Raw genomic sequence first — 19,637 nt, forward strand, 5'->3', positions numbered from 1 at the left:
CTGTTTGCATTTTATATATATAATAAAAAATTATTCTGATACGGCTGCCATCCCCTTTATTTAAGCTATTCACTACATACACGGGAAGTGAGGAATCGTATCCAGAGACTTTTATCATCAAAAGAAACCTTTACGTGTATACTGAAGCTGGCTAACATGTGAGTTCAGGTACGCCCCTCCACTGCTTGTTTTGCACTAATACTGGGTGAATATTGTGGCGGATAAAGATCCCTTTATGAGCTTTCATACCACCTGCTATATAGTGAGTGGAGTACGCTATATTGTTGATCACGAAGGATTGATTTAGCTATAGTTCCTATTCAGAGACTATTTTACAGGGATTATACTTGAATTGGATTTTTTATGTGTTTTTTTTCATGTGTTGCAGATGATCTTCTAATGAACTGATACTATCAAGAGAATTTCACCATCAATGATATATATATATATTTTCAGATGCTGTATTAAGTCTGAGCATCCATTTGTATTTCTTTTTTTTACAAGCGCTATCTTGTGTTCAGCATTTGAACAGCGGGTAGGCAGCAGGTGTTTGCGCACCTTGAAGTTACCGATTTATATTTTATCACTGCAGGCAGACAGTTGACTCAGGGAGCTGGTTCCCTACTCAACTCAGCCCAGGAAAGGGCTTTACTAAGCATTGGATGGAGATAAAGTATCAGCCAATCAGCTCCTGTCATTTTTCAAACATAGCTTGTGACATGGCAGTTAGTAGCTGATTGGTTGGGACTTTATCTCTCACTTTATCTCCATCCAAGGCTTAGTAAATAGATCCTATAGCTCTTATCTATAGGTTACTGGATTACAACAATGTAATAGGTGTCATGTAGGGTCCTGTAGAAAGAATAACATTTACCACTCCAAACTAGGGATGTACGACGACCCCCGTGTTTTGGTTTTGGATCTGTATCTCCTTAAAGGTTTTGGATCTGGATTTGGTTTTGCAAACCACCCTCAAGTATTTTGGTTTTGGATCTAGATTTTTTAAATAAAAAATAGATAAAAAGTTTTAAAAACAGCTAAAATCTTGTAATTTATGCAATCCAAAACCCGAAATTCAGATTTAAAATCCGAATTCCGAACTGCAAAAAGATCAGAACCGCGATCTGGATTTCCCCGGATCTCCTCAGAAGATTAGAACCGCAAGTCGAATTTACCCGGATTCACGAAATTCGGGTGGATTCCGATTTCTGGAGAACTCCAAACCCAAGAACAGTAGATCTGACAGTTTGGGAGGCGGGTTGAAAACAGTAACAAACCCAACCTTTCGTAAATATCACCTTTATTGTCCAAATAGCTCACAGTTTGATTTTTCCCTTTGCATTGTGTGCTTGAACATACATTGTTTATATGTAATTTTCCCTGTACAGAGGTATAGACACTTGGTGGTACCATATAAATAAAAGAGAATAATAAAATAATACTAATAAAGAAACAAGACACAAAGTGGAATTTAGAATGTGTTTAAAAACAAAAATTGCCAGTTCACTTTGTACTGAAATTGTGCTTTATATACAGACAAAAAGAAAGCATTATTAACCATTTCATTGCTGGGGTTTTTTTGCACCCTTGTGCTGAGGTAATTTTTTCACATTTGCACGCGTCACATTCCAACATCAATATCAACGATTCTTTTATGCGTTACCCACACAAATTGTACCTTGTTGTTCTCAGAAGCCTTTGTATTTTTATAAAATATCATTAGTCTTTTTACTTATTCTAACATGTACATCAAAATGTATCCCAAATGTCCATAAAAGAGGGTTTTGTATTGATATTTCAAGAAAGGAAACCAAAAGCATCCATGATTTTTTTTGTCTTTTAAACACCACAAAAATGTACTTTGTGTTTCTTGTTTTGCCAATAATCCACTTTACCAAAATAGTAAAAAGCAGGATTCTATGTGTAGGTTTTGAAAAAAAAAAAATCTGCAGTTTAATTGAAAATACTTTTTAAAAAAAATATATATATTTTTTAAATAATAATAATAATTCACTATCTTTTTACTAAACCTGCTGCATTAATTGAGGGCAGGGCCGGACTGCCCATCTGGCACTTCTGAATGTCCGAGGGCCAGATGGGCTGGTCCGGCTTCAAACTCTGTCCGAGCAGCTCCGCCTCCCGGCGCTCTGCTTGGCCGGGGATACTGAAAGACGGGCGTTCCGCGAGGCCAGGCCCCTGTGACTCGCGGCACGCCCCCGTGAGACGAGGCCACGCCTGTATTATGGACGCACGCCAGCAGCCTGTCCCTGACTGAGGGATCACTTTTTGGCACAAGATGGGGGAAGATATGTGCTTTAGATCCACCCTCCAGTCTGTAGGAAATGTTATTTTCTGTGTACTGTTTCCGTTATTGTCTGGTGACATCTTTCCTTTCAAACAAGGGTGCCCCATCTCTCTAGGTGCCAGGATAGGGGAGCTTACATTCTCTTCCCCCATCTCTGGAAATACTTTTAAAGTTTAAAAAAATTCAAATTGAAGTTAGCATGCGCCTACGTCACTACTCCGGGACCCGCCCCAGAGATTCTCCGGACTCCACACCGGTCATTAATGCCGGTGGAAAGGTGGTAAATTACCCTGGGGCACGTTGCTGCAGATTACAAGTGGGACTCATCATCTGCAGGTTTAAGGTATATACGAATGACGAGCTACACTTGACCGCTGCAGCGAAGGGGTTAAATAGCATAGCTACGGGGGCACAATAATGTATGCACATTTGTAACAGATTATTTTCTAAGAGAGACTCATAAACAAATACACTTAAAACAATACAGTAGTTACAAACAATAATTGCTTGCTGGTAAATCCCTGTCCTCAGGGCCGCTGAGTGCTGGGACGTTTAGAATTCAGTCTTCTTAATTCTTTTTCTTTCTGCAACTAAAGAACATATGACATCATTATCAGGATGTGATCAAGAGAACAATTCATTTAGCTCCCTCCCACCCCCCAATAAAACAGCTATCCCAAAGATTTATAACAACACAACCATCATTTAGTTAGTTGAATGTGTTACATCTATGTAACAGGTCTTTTTATTGCTAATTCTGTAAATATATTTCTGTATAGTGGGCCTACGAAAGCAGATTCGATCGGGAATCTGTGCAGGCGCCGGTACAGGTCCTGCGTGTTCGCACGTAGTCCGGCAGCAGACTGTCAGTGATTGACAGTCTGCTGTTTGTGGGCGGCGGCGATGACCTCCGTTTCCCGAAATGGAGGCGTGTTGCCGCCGTTGGGGGTAGAGAAGAGGCCAGGATCTCCATCGGCTGACAGAGATTTCCATGGGTCACTCAGCTGGCCGATCGCAGATTAGAGATGTGCAGGCTCGGATAGGTTCGAGTTTGCACGCCGAGTTCGGATTTTTCCCTCCAAAAAAACAGAACTCAGAAAGAGGCTAAACGTCATCTTGCATGGACAAACATCATCATTCCTGGACTTTTGTCCAGGAATGATGATGTTTGTCCATGCAAGATGACGTTTAGCCTCTTTCTGAGTTCCGTTTTTTGGAGGGAAAAATCTGAACTCAGCGTGCAAACTCGAACCTATCCCAGCCTGCACATCCCTATCGCAGATTATCCGATGCTGCGCCCTTGGACGCAGCTCGGTTCAGTAATGCATGCAGGAGACATGACACCTCCTGCTGCTTTACCATAATTGCAAGGACGGAATTGCAAAGCTGCTTGTGTGCTTCACAGCCAACGCGATAGGTCTGTGAATGACGTCGTTCACAGACATAATGCTGGTACACACTGGCCGACACGCCCACGATATATTGACCGTTCAGCTGAACGTCAGATATGTCTGCCAGTCTGTACCAAGTATTAGTCTACTTGGATGGGCCAGTAATTATCCTATGTGTTTCCACAGACAGAAATCCTGAAAACATGGACTGATTGGGGTGTGCGGGGACCAGATTCAGGAAACACTGACCTAAGTGATATACAGCTATAATGGCAAAGAACAAGGAGGGCTTATTCACTTCAATAAATTAAAGTTTTATGTAAATGGAATACGGATTTAAGCAGATCTATGAACCCTTATCTGTGATATATTGTTCATGGCCACACTTACACTTGTACATGTGCCTGACTTGGTTGCAGCTACAAGCAGTTCATCACTTTTCACCACTCAAACTCTCATTCATCTTTCATATAGGTTTCGCAAACAGTTTAACTGGGTGTTTTCATGAGCGCCCCACAAAATGTAGCAAACACATACCATCTAGCACACAGTTATAAAGCAGTCAAAAATATTAATGACATTGTGCACCAATAGCCAAGCAACAGTGATTCTCTAGGAAAAGATTGTGAAATGCACTAAAGTAAATCTATAATAGTAATCAGAAAGATAGAACTTCCTGCCAGTCTTCGGCATCTGTTGTTTACCATGTTCGAATCGCAGTGAGCAGTAAATGAGGAAACCTACCAGTCTGGCTCACATGCCTTATCTCACATGTTATGTGTGTGTATGTCCAATGTTATATGTTGAAGTATTATAAGCCGGATAATAATGTATATTGAATAAAAGTTATGTTTTATTACATGAGAACGTCACTATATTGTAACTGCCTACATATATAATTATAAATATAAAAGCAGTTGCAAAATAAAAAGTAAAACCTGTAAGTAACGCTTTCTTTGATGCATATTTACTAAGACTGCACCTGAAATGCTACAAACCGACATCTAGTGGAGAGAGAGAGTAATGGTAACATACAGGGACTGGCAGTGTGAGAGGTCGAGAGGAAAACTGATAGTGCCAATGAAAAGTGTCAGCTCTTGATACCATCTGTGAGAGCCATGTGTACTAATGGTGTTTGTACTGCCCACTACTCCTGTATCAGCAGTTTATCAGCCAATCACAGCGGTTTATAAAGATACATTGCTCAATTCTTGAATTTGGAATGTAGATGCACAAGGGGGATGCTGAGGTAGTATGCGTTTTAATTTTATGTCCCTTCTAGATTGTCATGATGGTGACTGTCCTGGGTACTGGGGAATGCTAGATAAACTATTTTCCACTGTAGTGAGACGGGCTATGCTGACAATTACAGGAGGCTCCAGCACCAAGTGAATGCCGAGTGAGCTAACAACTGAGTGAAAAGTGACTTAGAGTTCCGAGATTAAGTATCCAGAATCCATTGAGTGCCCAGTGGAGCATGAGAGGTACTGTGACAGATCAGGGCAGAGTACAGTACATCTGATCGGTTAGCGAGGGTTGGGGAGCCAGGTATGGTAGAAAGCTAACAAGGGTATATGTATAAAGTGTAGCCCTGAAATGGCCAAACGTGAGAGTGATAGCAAGAGAAATATACAAACTGGTAGTGTAGACCTAGAGAGGAAAGGCAACAGTCCCAAAGGAAAGAGTGTCAGCTCTTGAGACCATCTGTGTATGAGACACTGCATTTAAGCGAGAACTGTGAAAGGATTGCATAGTTTTGTTATATTTATTTTAATGCAATTAATACTTCATGCATTTCATCAATAAAGTGGGTCCCATTTTTCTTAAGAACTGTATATACTGTGCTACTACACCTTTTTTCATTAGCTCATTGACTAGCTAGTTATTAAGCCGGCATGAGCAGGGGCGCCTGTTCAATTTATGCCCACAACAGCCAGAGATGGGGAGAACAGAGTTATCCTGAGATTGGCTGATCCAAAGGTATGTGCTAAGAGGATGCACCTACATCACATACCACCAATGGACAGGGAGCTATATACACACACCACTAACAATTCTGTATAAATGTGTACTTCCCGGACAGTAGGAAACTATTTGTCTATCGTTTCAATCAGAAATTAGGCCACAATGTATAATAAAGTATGTGTAGTAGGTCTTTGGTTTCATAGCTGTACCTGTACAGTTTTTCGTTAGGGAACGCTTTTAATGATGGCAATATATTACACACAGTGTCATCTTGTGGTCATTTTTAAGTATTACACTTTTTTTTAGGACAGTTTTATTTGTTTGGAAATTATTTGACTAGACAAACTTTTACTCCATAACTTGGATGAGTAAAAGTGTTTCCCTGGCTAGCAATATATTAGTCTATACCCATATAGTTTTTAATAGACAAAGAGAACAAAACATTGCTATTATTATGGTACTTCCCTTGCACGCATGTACGCATGTGCACACACACTACATATTATATATATTCCAACCACCCATGTAAATGCCAATGGATCAGAGCCCTGGGTGAATTTTATAATGGCCAACTACAACTTACTTGTGGTGCAAGAGTCAGACCCCCAAATACCGACATAGTCTTGAATTTCCCCCTTTCAATACAAGTAAAATAAATAAGTGCTAACTAAGGGTCTCATTCAGGCCCGCTCGCAAGCGGGTCATTTTGCGACTGCCTCTGAATGAGGCCCTAACTCTTTTGCATTTGAGATGCATTTTTATTAGCATTTTAGATTTATATGCATTAAAATGTATAATTGAAATGCCAGTGATTAAGTACCCTAAATCTGACTTCCCATGGTGTAATGAATAACATACCCTTTCCTGGTACCGCTTTTCAAAGAAAGCCATGTCATCTTTTTCCGATGTCTTCAATCTGGACATTTGTTCTTTAAAAAAAAAAAAAAAAACTTGATTAGTAGAAGCTGCAAGTATATAAGAATACAGTTAGAGCAGATTACTTTTTGTCAATATTTGTCTGAAGATTATAGGCGGGTAGTCTTTACTGTTAAGTGTTTTATTACTTAGTAATTATTAATAGTAATAGTATTTTTTTTTACATAAATTATGTGGAATCGCTGAAATTGCCATTCTAAAGATTGTGCAAATATCTTCAGTTCTTAAAACATAGTGAACTAATAACAGGGACAGTTTTTGCTGGAGCCAGTGATTATACTGCCTAATTCCTGTGAATAATATCACATCAAAATATTGTTAGGTTAATATGAGGACTGTGATGCATAATTACCGACTTTTGCAAATGACCACTTCGGGGAGGGGCTAGGCTCTTTATGTTTAAACAATATATACATCTTCTGGGCTTCATCCCTATCCTCCAGCATCAGACATTAGAATACTCAAAATTCACCTGACAACACATTCACTCATATATACAACAACCTGCCATGGATGAAAGCACTTCAAACAACACAGTTGAGTTAAAGATTTTCTTTCTCAGTATATAAATAAATAATTAATTAATAATAATAAAATGTAAATAAACCAAAAAGTATACTAATACATAATTGAATACAAAGATAAAAAAAATATTTATACAAATAATGAAAGGCCACTCATACATATGGACTAACATGTTATTACTGTGAAAAGAAAAAATATTAGAAGTGAAATATATATCTTAACAAATCTAGTGTTTTAATCAGGGAATGCTCTGAGTATAAGAGCATTGTCATCATTAGTAATGTTAGGCATATACTCCATTTATCATAGGCTCGCCAACATGACCCATTTAACCAAGGACACTGTTTTTTTGCTGTTTTTCTCATTTATTTCCTAACTGGATTAACATCAGTCAGTCATTGGCGTTAAATCTGTTTCTTCTACATCAATTATGACATTACGGGGGAAATTTACTAAGGTGAGAGTTTTTAGAAGAGGAGATGTTGCCCATAGCATCCAATCAGATTGTACTTAACATTTAACTAGCACCTTCTAGAAGATAATAGCTAGAATTTGATTGGTTGCTATGGGCAACATCTCCATTTCTAAAAACTCACCTTAATAAATTTACCCTTAAGTATATGTAATACAATAGCCACTTAATAGGGCTGCAGATTGCACTATATGACGTATAAGCTGCTTGATTACCGGTAACTGTTGTTGCGGATGGAGGGTCGTATGCTCTTAGAAATGGATGGGATCCACCATCATCAGGAGTTTCCAAAACACGACTACTTGGAGCACCTAAAATCACAAAAGTAGCATGTTCCTCAGCAACAAAGCTATTACTGTCTATTGGCTGTGATAAAATGGACACAGTCGAGGCAGCCATTTTATGAGCTAAACCAATATTCATGAGAATAACGCCTACAAATTCATTAGGAACCTGTGACATTGTGTGTGCCTCCATGTGGTTATTGGTTCCTAGTGAACATATACTCAGGAATAGCGGTCCACTGTATACAATGGCTGCCTCTCCTTGTGTGCGTTGATGGGCTGCCTTCTCAACAAAATGGCTGCTTCCACTGAGAACAGGCGACTGGTGCATTTTCATCCCAGTATATAAGGGTTAAATTACTGAGCTTTATATACTGGAAGAATTACATTAAACATTGAAATACAGGTCAATAAACTCTGCAAATGTTTTAAACACAAAAAACAAAACCAGAAGCCTTATTGCTGAAAACAAAAACTAGAGACAAGTCATAACGTGCGGTGTCCGGTCCACACCCATCTACGAGGAGTTGGTGGAAGCATGGGCAGCCCTGAACAGCTTGTTCAAGGAGAAGCTAAAACCAAGTGTAGGAATAGGTACTTTGTTTAGGGAAATAAGCCGAGGAGGATGTTGTCCAGAGACCCCTATCTTACATTCATTCCATTAATGATGAGGAAAGTAAGACCTGCCATCTAGATGGGGAGGATCTCTGTGGCATTCCATCATTTCTATATGAAACTATGCAACATTTCAAAAGACCTTTCCCCGGACGATGCAACTAAAGATGACCTGGGAACACCTTCCTTCCATGGTGCTGGTCTGGTCTCAGAGTGCGCCCACAGAGATCCCATTTGAATGCGCCCACAGAGATCCCATTTGAATGGGCCCACAGAGATCCCATTTGAATGCGCCCACAGAGATCCCATTTGAATGCGCCCACAGAGATCCCATTTGAATCACTTTGTTACCCCTCCTCCTCAGAACCTACACGTTATTTCCATCCTACATAAGTTACTTATTAATGTCTCATTTGGTTCCACAAACCGTTTTGTAGAGGCTTGGAGCAGAGATGTACCTAAACCTCTGGGAAACAAATGTGGAAAAAACATTCTAAGTACTTCCATCGTGCTGGAGATCCCCTCACCCCTAATCCATGATTGGTTGATTTACAAGTTCAGATTTTTATGGCAATGGATGATATAATTATGCCAGCAGCTGATAGATTCCAGGGATTTCCTTAAATGGTTGGAATCCATAGAATCTCCCCCTTATAAATCCTTTATTAAACCGGCATAAGTGGTTGTCAATTTGCTTTTCCGACTGAGTTCTCGCATTTAATGCTGCTGTTCACATGACTTTATCTAATGTTCTATATACTTGTTTAGCTGTATCCAGGCTACATTACTTTGAGAGTACCAACAGCTCCCTTCCCCCTTCCCTGGCCCCTAGTACTTCTTTACTATATCCTTTCCTGCTGGTAAAAAATTTTCATACAAGCTGTAGTCAATAAGCAGGGAAATATTACTGTTAAACAACATGTGATTCTTTATACTATGCGTTCTGTGACGCTATTGGTTATTTGTACCTTTATGCTTGTATTGCTTTACTGCTAATGATAAACATGTATAAAACAACAGCACAGACATTTGGGAATATGTAACTTTTTAAGGGGCGGTACACCTATCAAACCGTAACGCAGGTGTCCTAAGGCAAGCTCAGGGAGGACAGAAACCTCCCGTGGAGCACAAGGGCAAACCTTGCAGACAAAATATCTGTTTGCTTTATTGACAAGGAATGTGTTATGTCTTGTGTGGCAGGATGTTACTTAAGATCTTTAATACATTTACTTATAATGTGACGTAATTTATGTATTATAAAATTAGATTCTATAAAATAATGCTGCAGTACATTTCCGCTGGAGTGTTTATCCTAGTCACAATTAGGTTGACACTTACCTACACCACTTTCATCAAGTCTCATATACCCTTCAGAAAGAGAGCTGAAGCCAGTCAAACCTCCCATAGCAGCATATGGGACATTGTGTCCAACAGGCTTTCCCTGAGCTAGACGTTCTTCCTTTGTTTCTACAACAGTTTCATGAGCGTAGGCTGGCTGGGTACAGCCACAGGTAAAGGAGCTGTGGAATCCTGAACAATTGGAGCCTGTAGTGGGAGAGAAGCAAATTAATCAGGATGTTCATAGTTGATGGTACAGTATATATACCGGGAGCGTAAAGCGACTGTTGGAAAATTGTGAAGGTGTATATGTTAAAGAGCAAAAGAAGCCAAGACTCTTATAGAGGGCATTCTTGTAGCAATTAAGGCGGTAATTAAAATATAACTTTTAATACATAATTATCTATAAAGCTATGGACTTACAAAGGACTCCATATTAACAAGGTAAAGTGCAAGTCCTGGAAAGCAGGGAAAAGAAATGTGGGATGAATTGTGCCTGATTCCTAGGGGGCATCGAGGTAATGACAAGACACCAAAACACGTATAAGTGTACAAATAACAAAAAATTATAAAATGCACCAAGTATACAGTAGAGGCATTGTTGCCCCTATGTTAACACACAATACAAAGAAAAATAAATAATACAAAGAGCATTTCCCGCGACCACTTCACAATACAGAGGGCATCGTAGTGACCGCCATAAAATATTGAGAGCATAATAGTGACCGCTATACAATACAGAGCATCATAGTGATCGCTATATAATACTGAGAGCATTCTAGTAACCAATATGCAATGCAGAAAGAATCTTAGTGATATACAATATAGAGCACATTTTAGTGACCGATATACAATATACGCCCCCTCTTCTCTCTTTAACCTCTGTTCCCATTCTAATGTCTGTGTCTTTTCCCATCTAGAAGGTGGAGAGGGGGGCATGAGAAGGGAGCAGCAGGCTCCAGACATGGACAGAGCTGGCTGGGGGAAAAGTGGCTGTATCTAGCAGGCAGCCAGTGAGAACTGTGAGGGGAGGGAGGCGGTTGAGGCTGCAGCTCTCTAATGCGCAACTGCTAGAAAGGCTGCTTATATAATATATACTAACACATACTGTAAAACAATTCCATCTAGCTCAGTCTTTTGTTAATTTCTGTTGTTCCAAAGATGTACCTAATTTCTAAGCAAGTCACAAGGCAATTCCTTTTCTTCAAAAATACTAATCCTAAGGGGTATATTTACTAAAGTGTGGGTTTTTAGACGTGGAGATGTTGCCCATAGCAACCAATCACATTGTAACTATTATCTTCTAGAATGTGCTAGATAAATGTTAAGTAGAATCTGATTGGTTGCCATGGGCAACTTCTCTACTTCTAAAAACCCGCTCTTTAGTAAATATACCCCTAAGTATCTAGTACAATGTAAAATGCAAAATTTAGAAATAAAAGTAGCAGGTCCAATAGGAGTGTCTTGCGCCATGCATCATTATGCTTGATCTGCGATTATATATTAATTCCTTTGCAACAAAGTACCTAGTGCTCCAGAGTAACTAGGGCTTAGATTTACTCAAGCTTCTAAAAATGTAAAGTGGAGGTGTTGACTATAAGCAACCAATCAGATTTTAGCGATCATTTCTCTATTGCAATCTAGAATCTGATTTTGATATGGGCATCACTTCCACTTGTCTGTTTTAGAAGCGGAAGTAAATCCACCCCTAGATCTCAATCCCAGAGAGTTCCTTTGGCATGTGGTGGAATAGGAGATTTGCAATCGGAATGTGGAACTAATAAACCTGCAGCAACTCATTCTATAAGGTCAACATTAACCAGAATCTCTAAGGAATGTTTCCAGAACCTTGTTCAATCCATGCCAGGAAAAATTTACGCTGTTCTGTGTGCAAGAGGGATCATACTTAGCACTAAAAAGGTGGCCCTAACAAAGGGGCCACAAAATGTATTTCTGGAGCACAATGTAGAACATCTGGTAATGTTACTAGAAGTACTTTTATGTAAAATAATACAAATTGATATGAGAGAGCAGTAACATAAAAGGTGATGGAACAAAGCTAAGAAATTGTAAAAAAGAAGGAACGAGAAGGAGGAAGATCACTCTTACACTTGGTACAGTGGTAGGATCCTGCCACGGTGTGGTCATCAGCAAAGTGCTTACACCTGCAGCGAATCGGCTGGGATCCATTAAGAGGGACATAGTGATACGACTTGCACTGGCACTTGCTGACTTTACAAGGCAGGTGAATGGGACGATCCTTCGGCAGCTCTTTAAAATCTGTCTTATGTTGTTTATACCTAAAAAAGAAAAAGTTGATAGAATAGATCAATTCAATCATTGTGCATCAGAAACCGCGTACAGAACATTCCGTTGAGAACTGATGTCCGCCGCTTGCTAGATAATATACACAGATGTCGGATGTACAGTCATTATACAGGTATTCCTTTGCAGGAATAAATACATAACTGGTTAAGCTTACACAGCATGAGTGTGAGAATATCTTGTTATATTCATATTTATTCTTCATTTGACTTGTAGTAAGAAAAACTGAGCCAGCTTCACTAGTTCTTTTTTTCATCACCAGAAAATAAAACAAAAATATCTCTTTAATGTTTATTAAAAGGTATTAAACAGGGCAAATGCTTTACCATGGAAGAACAATTTATGATTCTTGCTCATTGTAACCTTTACCCCATCTGCCCTTGAATATTAACTTCACATTTTCTTTCTCATGTTTATTAAGAAATTAGCAGATAATAGAATGGGCACAATATATATACAATATATATAATAAAAGGCGAAGGTTCTGGCATTGAGACTATTAGCCCTTAAAACATTTGACAGCCACAGACAGTTAAACAGTGGTTAGAGCAGGAACCTCTGACAACAAAGTAATGTTATGTGGTTCCTGTAAATCTGGGGTAGGACTGTTGAGTTATTATTACAACAAACTTGTTAGCTTTATAGTGTTTCATTCAAAGTTAGGTCCCATTTTGCACAATTGTAAAACAATGTTACTCTACAGGTAGGCAAATGTAATATGTGCGCACAGGTTTGGGGGTGGAGTAAATTAGCTGTGGCAAATTACTGCACACTAATTGATCCCCCAGGGCTATCCAATTAGCCCCAAAGCGCGGTCGCCGGCAGCACTTAACGGTTGTTTTATTTTCGGGAGCTCAGTAGGCTCCAAAAAAATCCCCAATAATTAGCCTATTTTCGGGATTGTATGTGTATTCGCTAAACAGATAATTTTGGTTGCAAAAAACAGGCTTTACTTTAGATGCACGAAGCTAAAATATAGGGTTTTTTCGCCCCCCAAAAAATAATCGGGGCTAATTGAATTCCCCCCGTTAGGCTCTAAAGCAGAATTTCCCAAACTCTGTCCTCAGAGATCCTTCTCAGTGGATTTTCGCGAATAGCCCATAGACTTCTGTAGGCAACGCCATCTTCTCACAAGCTCCGAAAAGTTATGCTTTCTGGAGTTTATAACATGCGGCTATAGAATCTTATTATCACGAACGGCTCAGGGAATTCCTCAATAGAGGACTAAATAGCGGGGGGGGGTTGGGGTGGCTAGGAAAAAACTGAGAGTGTGACAGTGATTAAGTCTTCCTATTATGGCCAAACCCAAGTTTAGATAGACCTGCCCAGAGGCGCGGAGTCTAACCCACTTGGTGGTCTTCACCAGTGACCCTCCTATTGGGATTTGGGTTTTTCCACACCAAGTGAGCAGGTCACAGCTCTCTGGATAGGTACCTGGGAGTAGCAGGAAGACCAGGAAACAATAATAGAATGAGATAGCACTGGAAATACTAGAAATGTAATGACACTGGGAAACACTAGAAATGAGAAGGTACTGGAAGTTACTGGAAATGATCCAGACGCTGGTTTGCTCGGGGAAACACGGGAGGTCCGGAGGCTGACTTGCAATGGAAAAGATATAGTAAGTCCAGATACAGAATGTACTTTGAAACACCGGAGATCGAGATACAGCCTTGCTCTGGGTAACACTGGAGATACAGATGTGGAGAACTAAATGAAACACTGGGGATCCAGATGCGGACTTGCTCTGAGAAACACAGGGTATGTAGACACAGAGGTGAAATCAGGAAATATCACAAAGACTAGAGAGTGTGTATTGAGTGCACTTGTGATCCAGACGCAGGACAGGATACTGAGGGCACTTGGGATCCAGACACAAAATAGGGTACTAAGTGCACTTGTGATCCAGACGCAGGATAGGGTCCTGAGGGCACTTGGGATCCAGATGCAGGATAGGGTACTGAAGGCACTTGGGATCCCGACGCAGAATAGGGTACTGAGTGCACATGCTGGTGATTCAGATGCAGACACAGGCACCGGAGAATGACACTTGGAATCAGTACACAGATGCTGTGCTGAGTACGCATGCTGGTGCAGAAGTTGTTAAACTGGAGTCTCAGCACAGAAACAGGTGCTGACATATACACAGGAGAATTAGATGCTGATTAGTGCTGTAGTTTCAGTAGGGAAACAAGTATTGAAGAAATCACTGGAAGAGTCTGATCCTAAGAGTCACTGGAAATAAACAGTGTAAAGCTAGGAGCGAGTCAAGACACTAGGAAATAACACTGGTAGGGAAGACTTGGAAAGCAGTAACAGCTAGTAATCAAAGCAAAGTTGAACAGCAGCTTCCTGTTCCTGGAGTCAGACTAAATACCTTTAGGTAGTTGGTCAATGGATCAGAAGATCAGCTGAGTGACCGCAGGACTACCATTGGGAGAGACTAGTCAGATGACACGAACCCAACATGGCTGCGTCCACGCCCGCCACCACGGGAACCAGTTTGCACGCACAGAAGCCTTAGGAGACCCCGGGAAAATATTCAGCCCACCACTCACCTCCACCCCCGGCAACTGAACACCTGAGCTCAGGGATGCCCGTGTCGCGGGTGGAGAAAACGGCAGTGCAGTGGTCACCGCCACTGAATGGATGCCGGCGCATGCGCCCGGCATCCATTCACAGAGACCACAGAGTGACAAAAAGGGGACGCATCATAAAGACACGCCTCTTTTAATTGGCCACCCCCCCTTTTTGGGCACAAGCGCAGAGGTGCCCTTTCTCTAGGTCCGGCGTTCTGTCTGGCGCCGGACCTAGAGTGAACACTATAGCTGCCGATCCCAGGCTGCATCCTGACACTTATGGGGACTGGTGTGCCACAGGACCTCATCAGATATAGCCTCTAATATTGCATATGGGAATATATATAGATGCTGTGAAACCTCTGAAAACTGCAATTTTTGGGGGGAGGTTTTGCCTCAAAATGACATTGATACATTCCACCGAATGTACTGTAAGTTTTACAATAGCTTGCGCAAATTATTTTTCATTAGTTATCCTGTGTTTTTAGCACCACAACTGTGCGTAAAAATTACACCCTCAGGCCATGCAACGAAAATGACCATATTTGTGCTTGAGCAATTATTACTTCTACGTGCATCATAAATGCCTAACACGTTCAAATCACATTCTTTAAGTGGGCATAATAAAAAGGCAGTGAGTGCAGAGAAAGCTTTACTCTGTATCCTCTCTGCCCAATGCCATATTTTGTAGTAGTCAAGCACCAAACTCCAGCTACTGAAACAGATTATGGACACCACGGGAAGTGTAGATGACATTCATATACAAACACAACTATTAGTGCGACTGATAAGTGTTTTCCTAATGCTGCCCATCCACTAGGCGATTAAACCTAGCGATTGAGCGATAACGACCATCGTTATCGCTCAATCGCTTGGTAATCGCCTGCAAATCTGGCAGTATAATGTCAAAAACGACCAGCGATGCGCGTGCCCGCTGGTCATTTTTGACATCTATCATCGCCCGTATATGCTGTACAACCCGACGATCACGTCAGTCCCAGCATGTACGGGGATGGATGTGCCTACACTGAACGTTCAGTGTAAGCCCATCACAGACATAGAAACAACAGGACGATTAAAATGTTGTAATCGTGCTGTCGTTTCTATGTCGTGTAGTGGATGGGCAGCATTAAGCTTTTCCAGAGCCATATATATATATGGTGAGAGAAAAAAGCTTGTATTATGAATGGAATATTGTGAAGAGTGTAAGGATGTTTATGGTACAGATGTCACTATACTGCATTTACCTGTGAGTACAAAAGCAAGGCGTCTCTGGGCCCACAAGCTTACAGTCCATTCCTGTTGGTGATCTCCAGCTGACAAACAGTCGATTCTGAATTCTCATTGGAAGCACTGTTTTCTTATATTCCTCGTATTCTTCTGGGCTAAAAAGCTTACCTCCATCGTCTTCTCCAACAATCCTGCCAAACAGATAATATCCGGAGATGCTTTATTACAGGTATATCACTGGAGCTAATCCGCTGCAAACTAATATCTAATTCTGTAAATGTTTTTTTTTTTTTTTTTTTTTTTTTATAAATAGCATATATAAGTAACTAGTTCCAGCTAAATGCTCAAACTATGGCATTTTGTCCGGATGAATGCATTTCAACGGATAAGTGTAATGTTTTTATTTTTGTTACAAGCGAAGTCATTTTGATTTCCTTCAGTCCAAACAACAGTCCATCGTGTGGTTTGGCTGTCCCTTCCCCAATAGGACAGGTATAATCTACTAAAACAGAATATTCCTTAACTTCTGCATAAGGTGCTGAGGAAATATTATCAGCTGCAGTATACATTACTGATGCCCCGAGAAACAAACAAAAAAATAAACATGCAAAAGCTAAACAACTTTATTGTTTTGTCTACCAGGTACAGAAGACGATATATGTCATTGTGTATTATTACTTTCCTTCAAATAGTTCAGACCATAAGGACACTGTTAAGTGTTTTACAATGTGGTCACATAGTGCAATATTCCCCAGTAAAGCTTTATGCATCACATATAGCAGGGGTGTTGAACTACACATCCCAGCATGCCCTGCAACAGTTATAGCAAAACTGTAGCAGGGAATGCTGGAATGTATAGTTCTACAGCAGCTGGAGAGCCACTTATTGTCTACCACTGACATAAAGAAATGTTTTGAGCGATTGGGTATGAAATCCCGGCGGCTGTATAGCGGCCGGGTGAAATGCAGATGCTGAAAGCCCGAAGCCGCAGAATCCCGACGGGGTAGGCAAGTAGGCTAACCCCACCCTTCTCCCCCCTTCTAGCCCTAACCCTCCCCTGGTGGTGCCTAACCCTAGGTCCCCCAGTGGGTGCCTAAACCTAACCCTCCCGGGGTTTGCATAGCCCTAACCTTCCCCCCCCCCCCCCCCGGTGGTGCCTAACCCCCCATTCCCCTAGCTTAACCCTAAATCCCCCCGGGGTGCCTAAACCTAACATTCCCGCTTACCTTCATTTGGGAAGCCATCTGTCGGGATTCCGGTGTCTGGCTAAAGATAGGCATCGGGATTTAGAGGCCTACTGTATCTTTAGTTCCAGGTCGGGATTTAGACGCCGGGATTTCATCAGATGTCTTCCCGAGCGTCGGAATTCTGACTACATCCCGTTTTGAGAGGAGGAGGCAGCAGCGTAAGATGGGCATTTAGAATGCCACCATTTTCTGACCAAAAAAGCAGTTTCTAAAAGAAAGAGCCCTTATCCCCTATTACCACAAAGATTAACTTGTTATTTGGTAGACGTGTGGCCTGTAAACTTACAATAGTGCACAGTCAAAAGAAAAGAGAGAACATGGAATTACTGGTACACTTAATAGGAGCACGAAATGTCCTTACTGCTTACATTTACCCCTTATTGGAAAATGGTGCCACGGAACACTATTGAATCCTAATCAAGTGATTTGATCGTTTACATAGTGATAACAAGGAGATCATTTGTGAATCTTTAATCACTTTTTTCAAATATAAATCACACCTTTTGCAAACATTAACAATTAGTTTAAAAGTTTTCTAACAATTGATATTCTAACTCATACTATTGGGGTTCGATGTGCACCCCAATAAAAAAACAAACTCATCTCTTCTATCGCTTTTCTTCTGACAGCAAACCATCAGCATATTATGAAAGTGACTGGGTAACACCGTTGCCCTAGCAAACCATAACGGTTCCGTGGTCAAAACCCAGCACTCTGATGTTCCCCCGTCACTTTCGCGATATACAGACAGTGTATCACTGCATTAGAACATTGGTAGTCTGGTCAGAAAATCACAGCATCCTAATAAGCTGACCTGATATTGCCCTGTGGTTGCTTGGAGAGCCTCATGCGCTGGCTGTGTGTCTAGTCTGTAATGCTTTACAAGAGGAAGGTATATTGCTATAAGTGGCCACTTAGAGTCCCCTGCAGAAATATGCTATCATACCCAATGCAGCAGCTACTGCTTGAATAGAATCCATCTTCAGAGGAATCAGGTATGATTTTCCCGCCAGGACACAGCACAGCTAGAAGGCCGGACAGCTGTCTGACTAGAGACGTTTTCTATGCTGGTGGGACCATATTCTGTCCTTCACCTTCCTGAACTGACTTGTTCCTTGTAGGACTTTCAGGCGCGTTGGGTAAGGATTGCCGGCAGTCAGGATGCCGCTGGTCAGAATACCGACAGCGGCATCCGAACAGTCAGAAAGCCGACACCCGTAGGTAAGTATGTTATGTGACACAGTCAGATTAGGGGTTCCCTCTCCTGGGTAGAAGGACTCCTTTCTTACACACACCCACAGCAGCAGGGAAGCAGCACACCAGTCTGGATGTGAGTACAAGCTGGTCGGCGCCAGTCTTTATTTGTACAATGTCAGAAATAACATAAAGAAAACATAAACATAAATCCTAGCCCTGTCGGGGCACTAACTTCACAGGTGACTTCCCTCACTACAAGAACCTGGCAGGGCCTAATGCCCTCGCCAGCAACAAAGGCACAGCACAACACTCACAGTTAGGTTTCCAAGTGTCTCTGAGCAAACTCCCTGCCTGCTCTCCCAGGTGAGACACCCAGCCCTAAACACACTAGGCTTATATTGGCCACTCTCAGGTGGAAACCCTAACAAGCCTGTTACCAGGCTGCGAGAACCAAAACCTGGAGTGGCCGTGGGTGGAGCCCTCCCTCTCCTCTCACCCACAACCCCCAGGTCCCAAACCGGCTTTTCAAAAAGCCGAGACTCAAGCCTGCTACACTGCAGACTTTCTCCTGGGGATTTTCTACACATAGGACAGGAATCTGGGATAAATGTACCTGCCACAGACCACTTTACCAGTGATCCTATCACAGTTATCACTAACCCTAACCACTACCCTAGCCCTCCATCCCGTGCCTAAACCTAACCTCCCCCCTTGTGCATAAGCCTAACCTCCCCCTCCCCGCACCCTAACCCTCCCCCCGGGTGCCTAACCCTAAACCCCAATACTTAGATTCGGAATGCCGGCGGTCGGGATACTGAAGCCAGCATCCTGATACTGTAGGGATTCCGGCGCCGGTATTTTGACCATCAGCATCCCGCACGCCGGGATGCTGCCTACATCCCCTTAATTTCTTATTGCCAATGATTAATAAATATGCCCTTTAATGTCTTTTTAGACTGTTCTTTAGCGCCTGAGAGCAAACAGTACCCCGCACCCTAAACCCTACCTCCCCGGTACCTAAACCTAACCTCCCCCTCCCCACACCCTAAACCTAACCCTCCCTCCCCGATGCCTAACCCTAACCCTTCCCCAAGTGCCTGAGGCTAACCTCGCACCCCAACCCTCTCCTAACTGCCAATACTTACTGTCGGGATGCCAGCGGTCGGGATACTGGTGCTGGGATCCCAACGCTGTCACGGTTTTGGTGTCAGTATTTAGACCATCGGCA

At 41.7% G+C, this 19,637-nt stretch overlaps 1 protein-coding gene across 1 annotated transcript in view; it reads right to left on the bottom strand.

Annotated features, from left to right (window-relative positions):
* Positions 1–1,465: 1,465 nt before the first annotated feature.
* Positions 1,466–19,637, bottom strand: part of FAM221A (family with sequence similarity 221 member A) — a 28,514-nt gene continuing 10,342 nt past the window's right edge. The window contains exons 2-7 of the mRNA XM_088457355.1: positions 15,983–16,156; positions 11,941–12,131; positions 9,832–10,038; positions 7,810–7,905; positions 6,520–6,590; positions 1,466–2,895 (exon numbers count right to left, since the gene is read on the bottom strand). Of these exons, the coding sequence (XP_088313481.1) occupies positions 2,833–2,895; positions 6,520–6,590; positions 7,810–7,905; positions 9,832–10,038; positions 11,941–12,131; positions 15,983–16,156 (802 nt within the window). The 3' untranslated portion in view covers positions 1,466–2,832. The remainder of the gene's footprint in view (positions 2,896–6,519; positions 6,591–7,809; positions 7,906–9,831; positions 10,039–11,940; positions 12,132–15,982; positions 16,157–19,637) is intronic.

The sequence above is a fragment of the Taudactylus pleione genome, unplaced genomic scaffold (assembly GCF_031769625.1).
Source record: "Taudactylus pleione unplaced genomic scaffold, aTauple2 ptg000758l, whole genome shotgun sequence".
Lineage (NCBI taxonomy): Eukaryota > Metazoa > Chordata > Amphibia > Anura > Myobatrachidae > Taudactylus > Taudactylus pleione.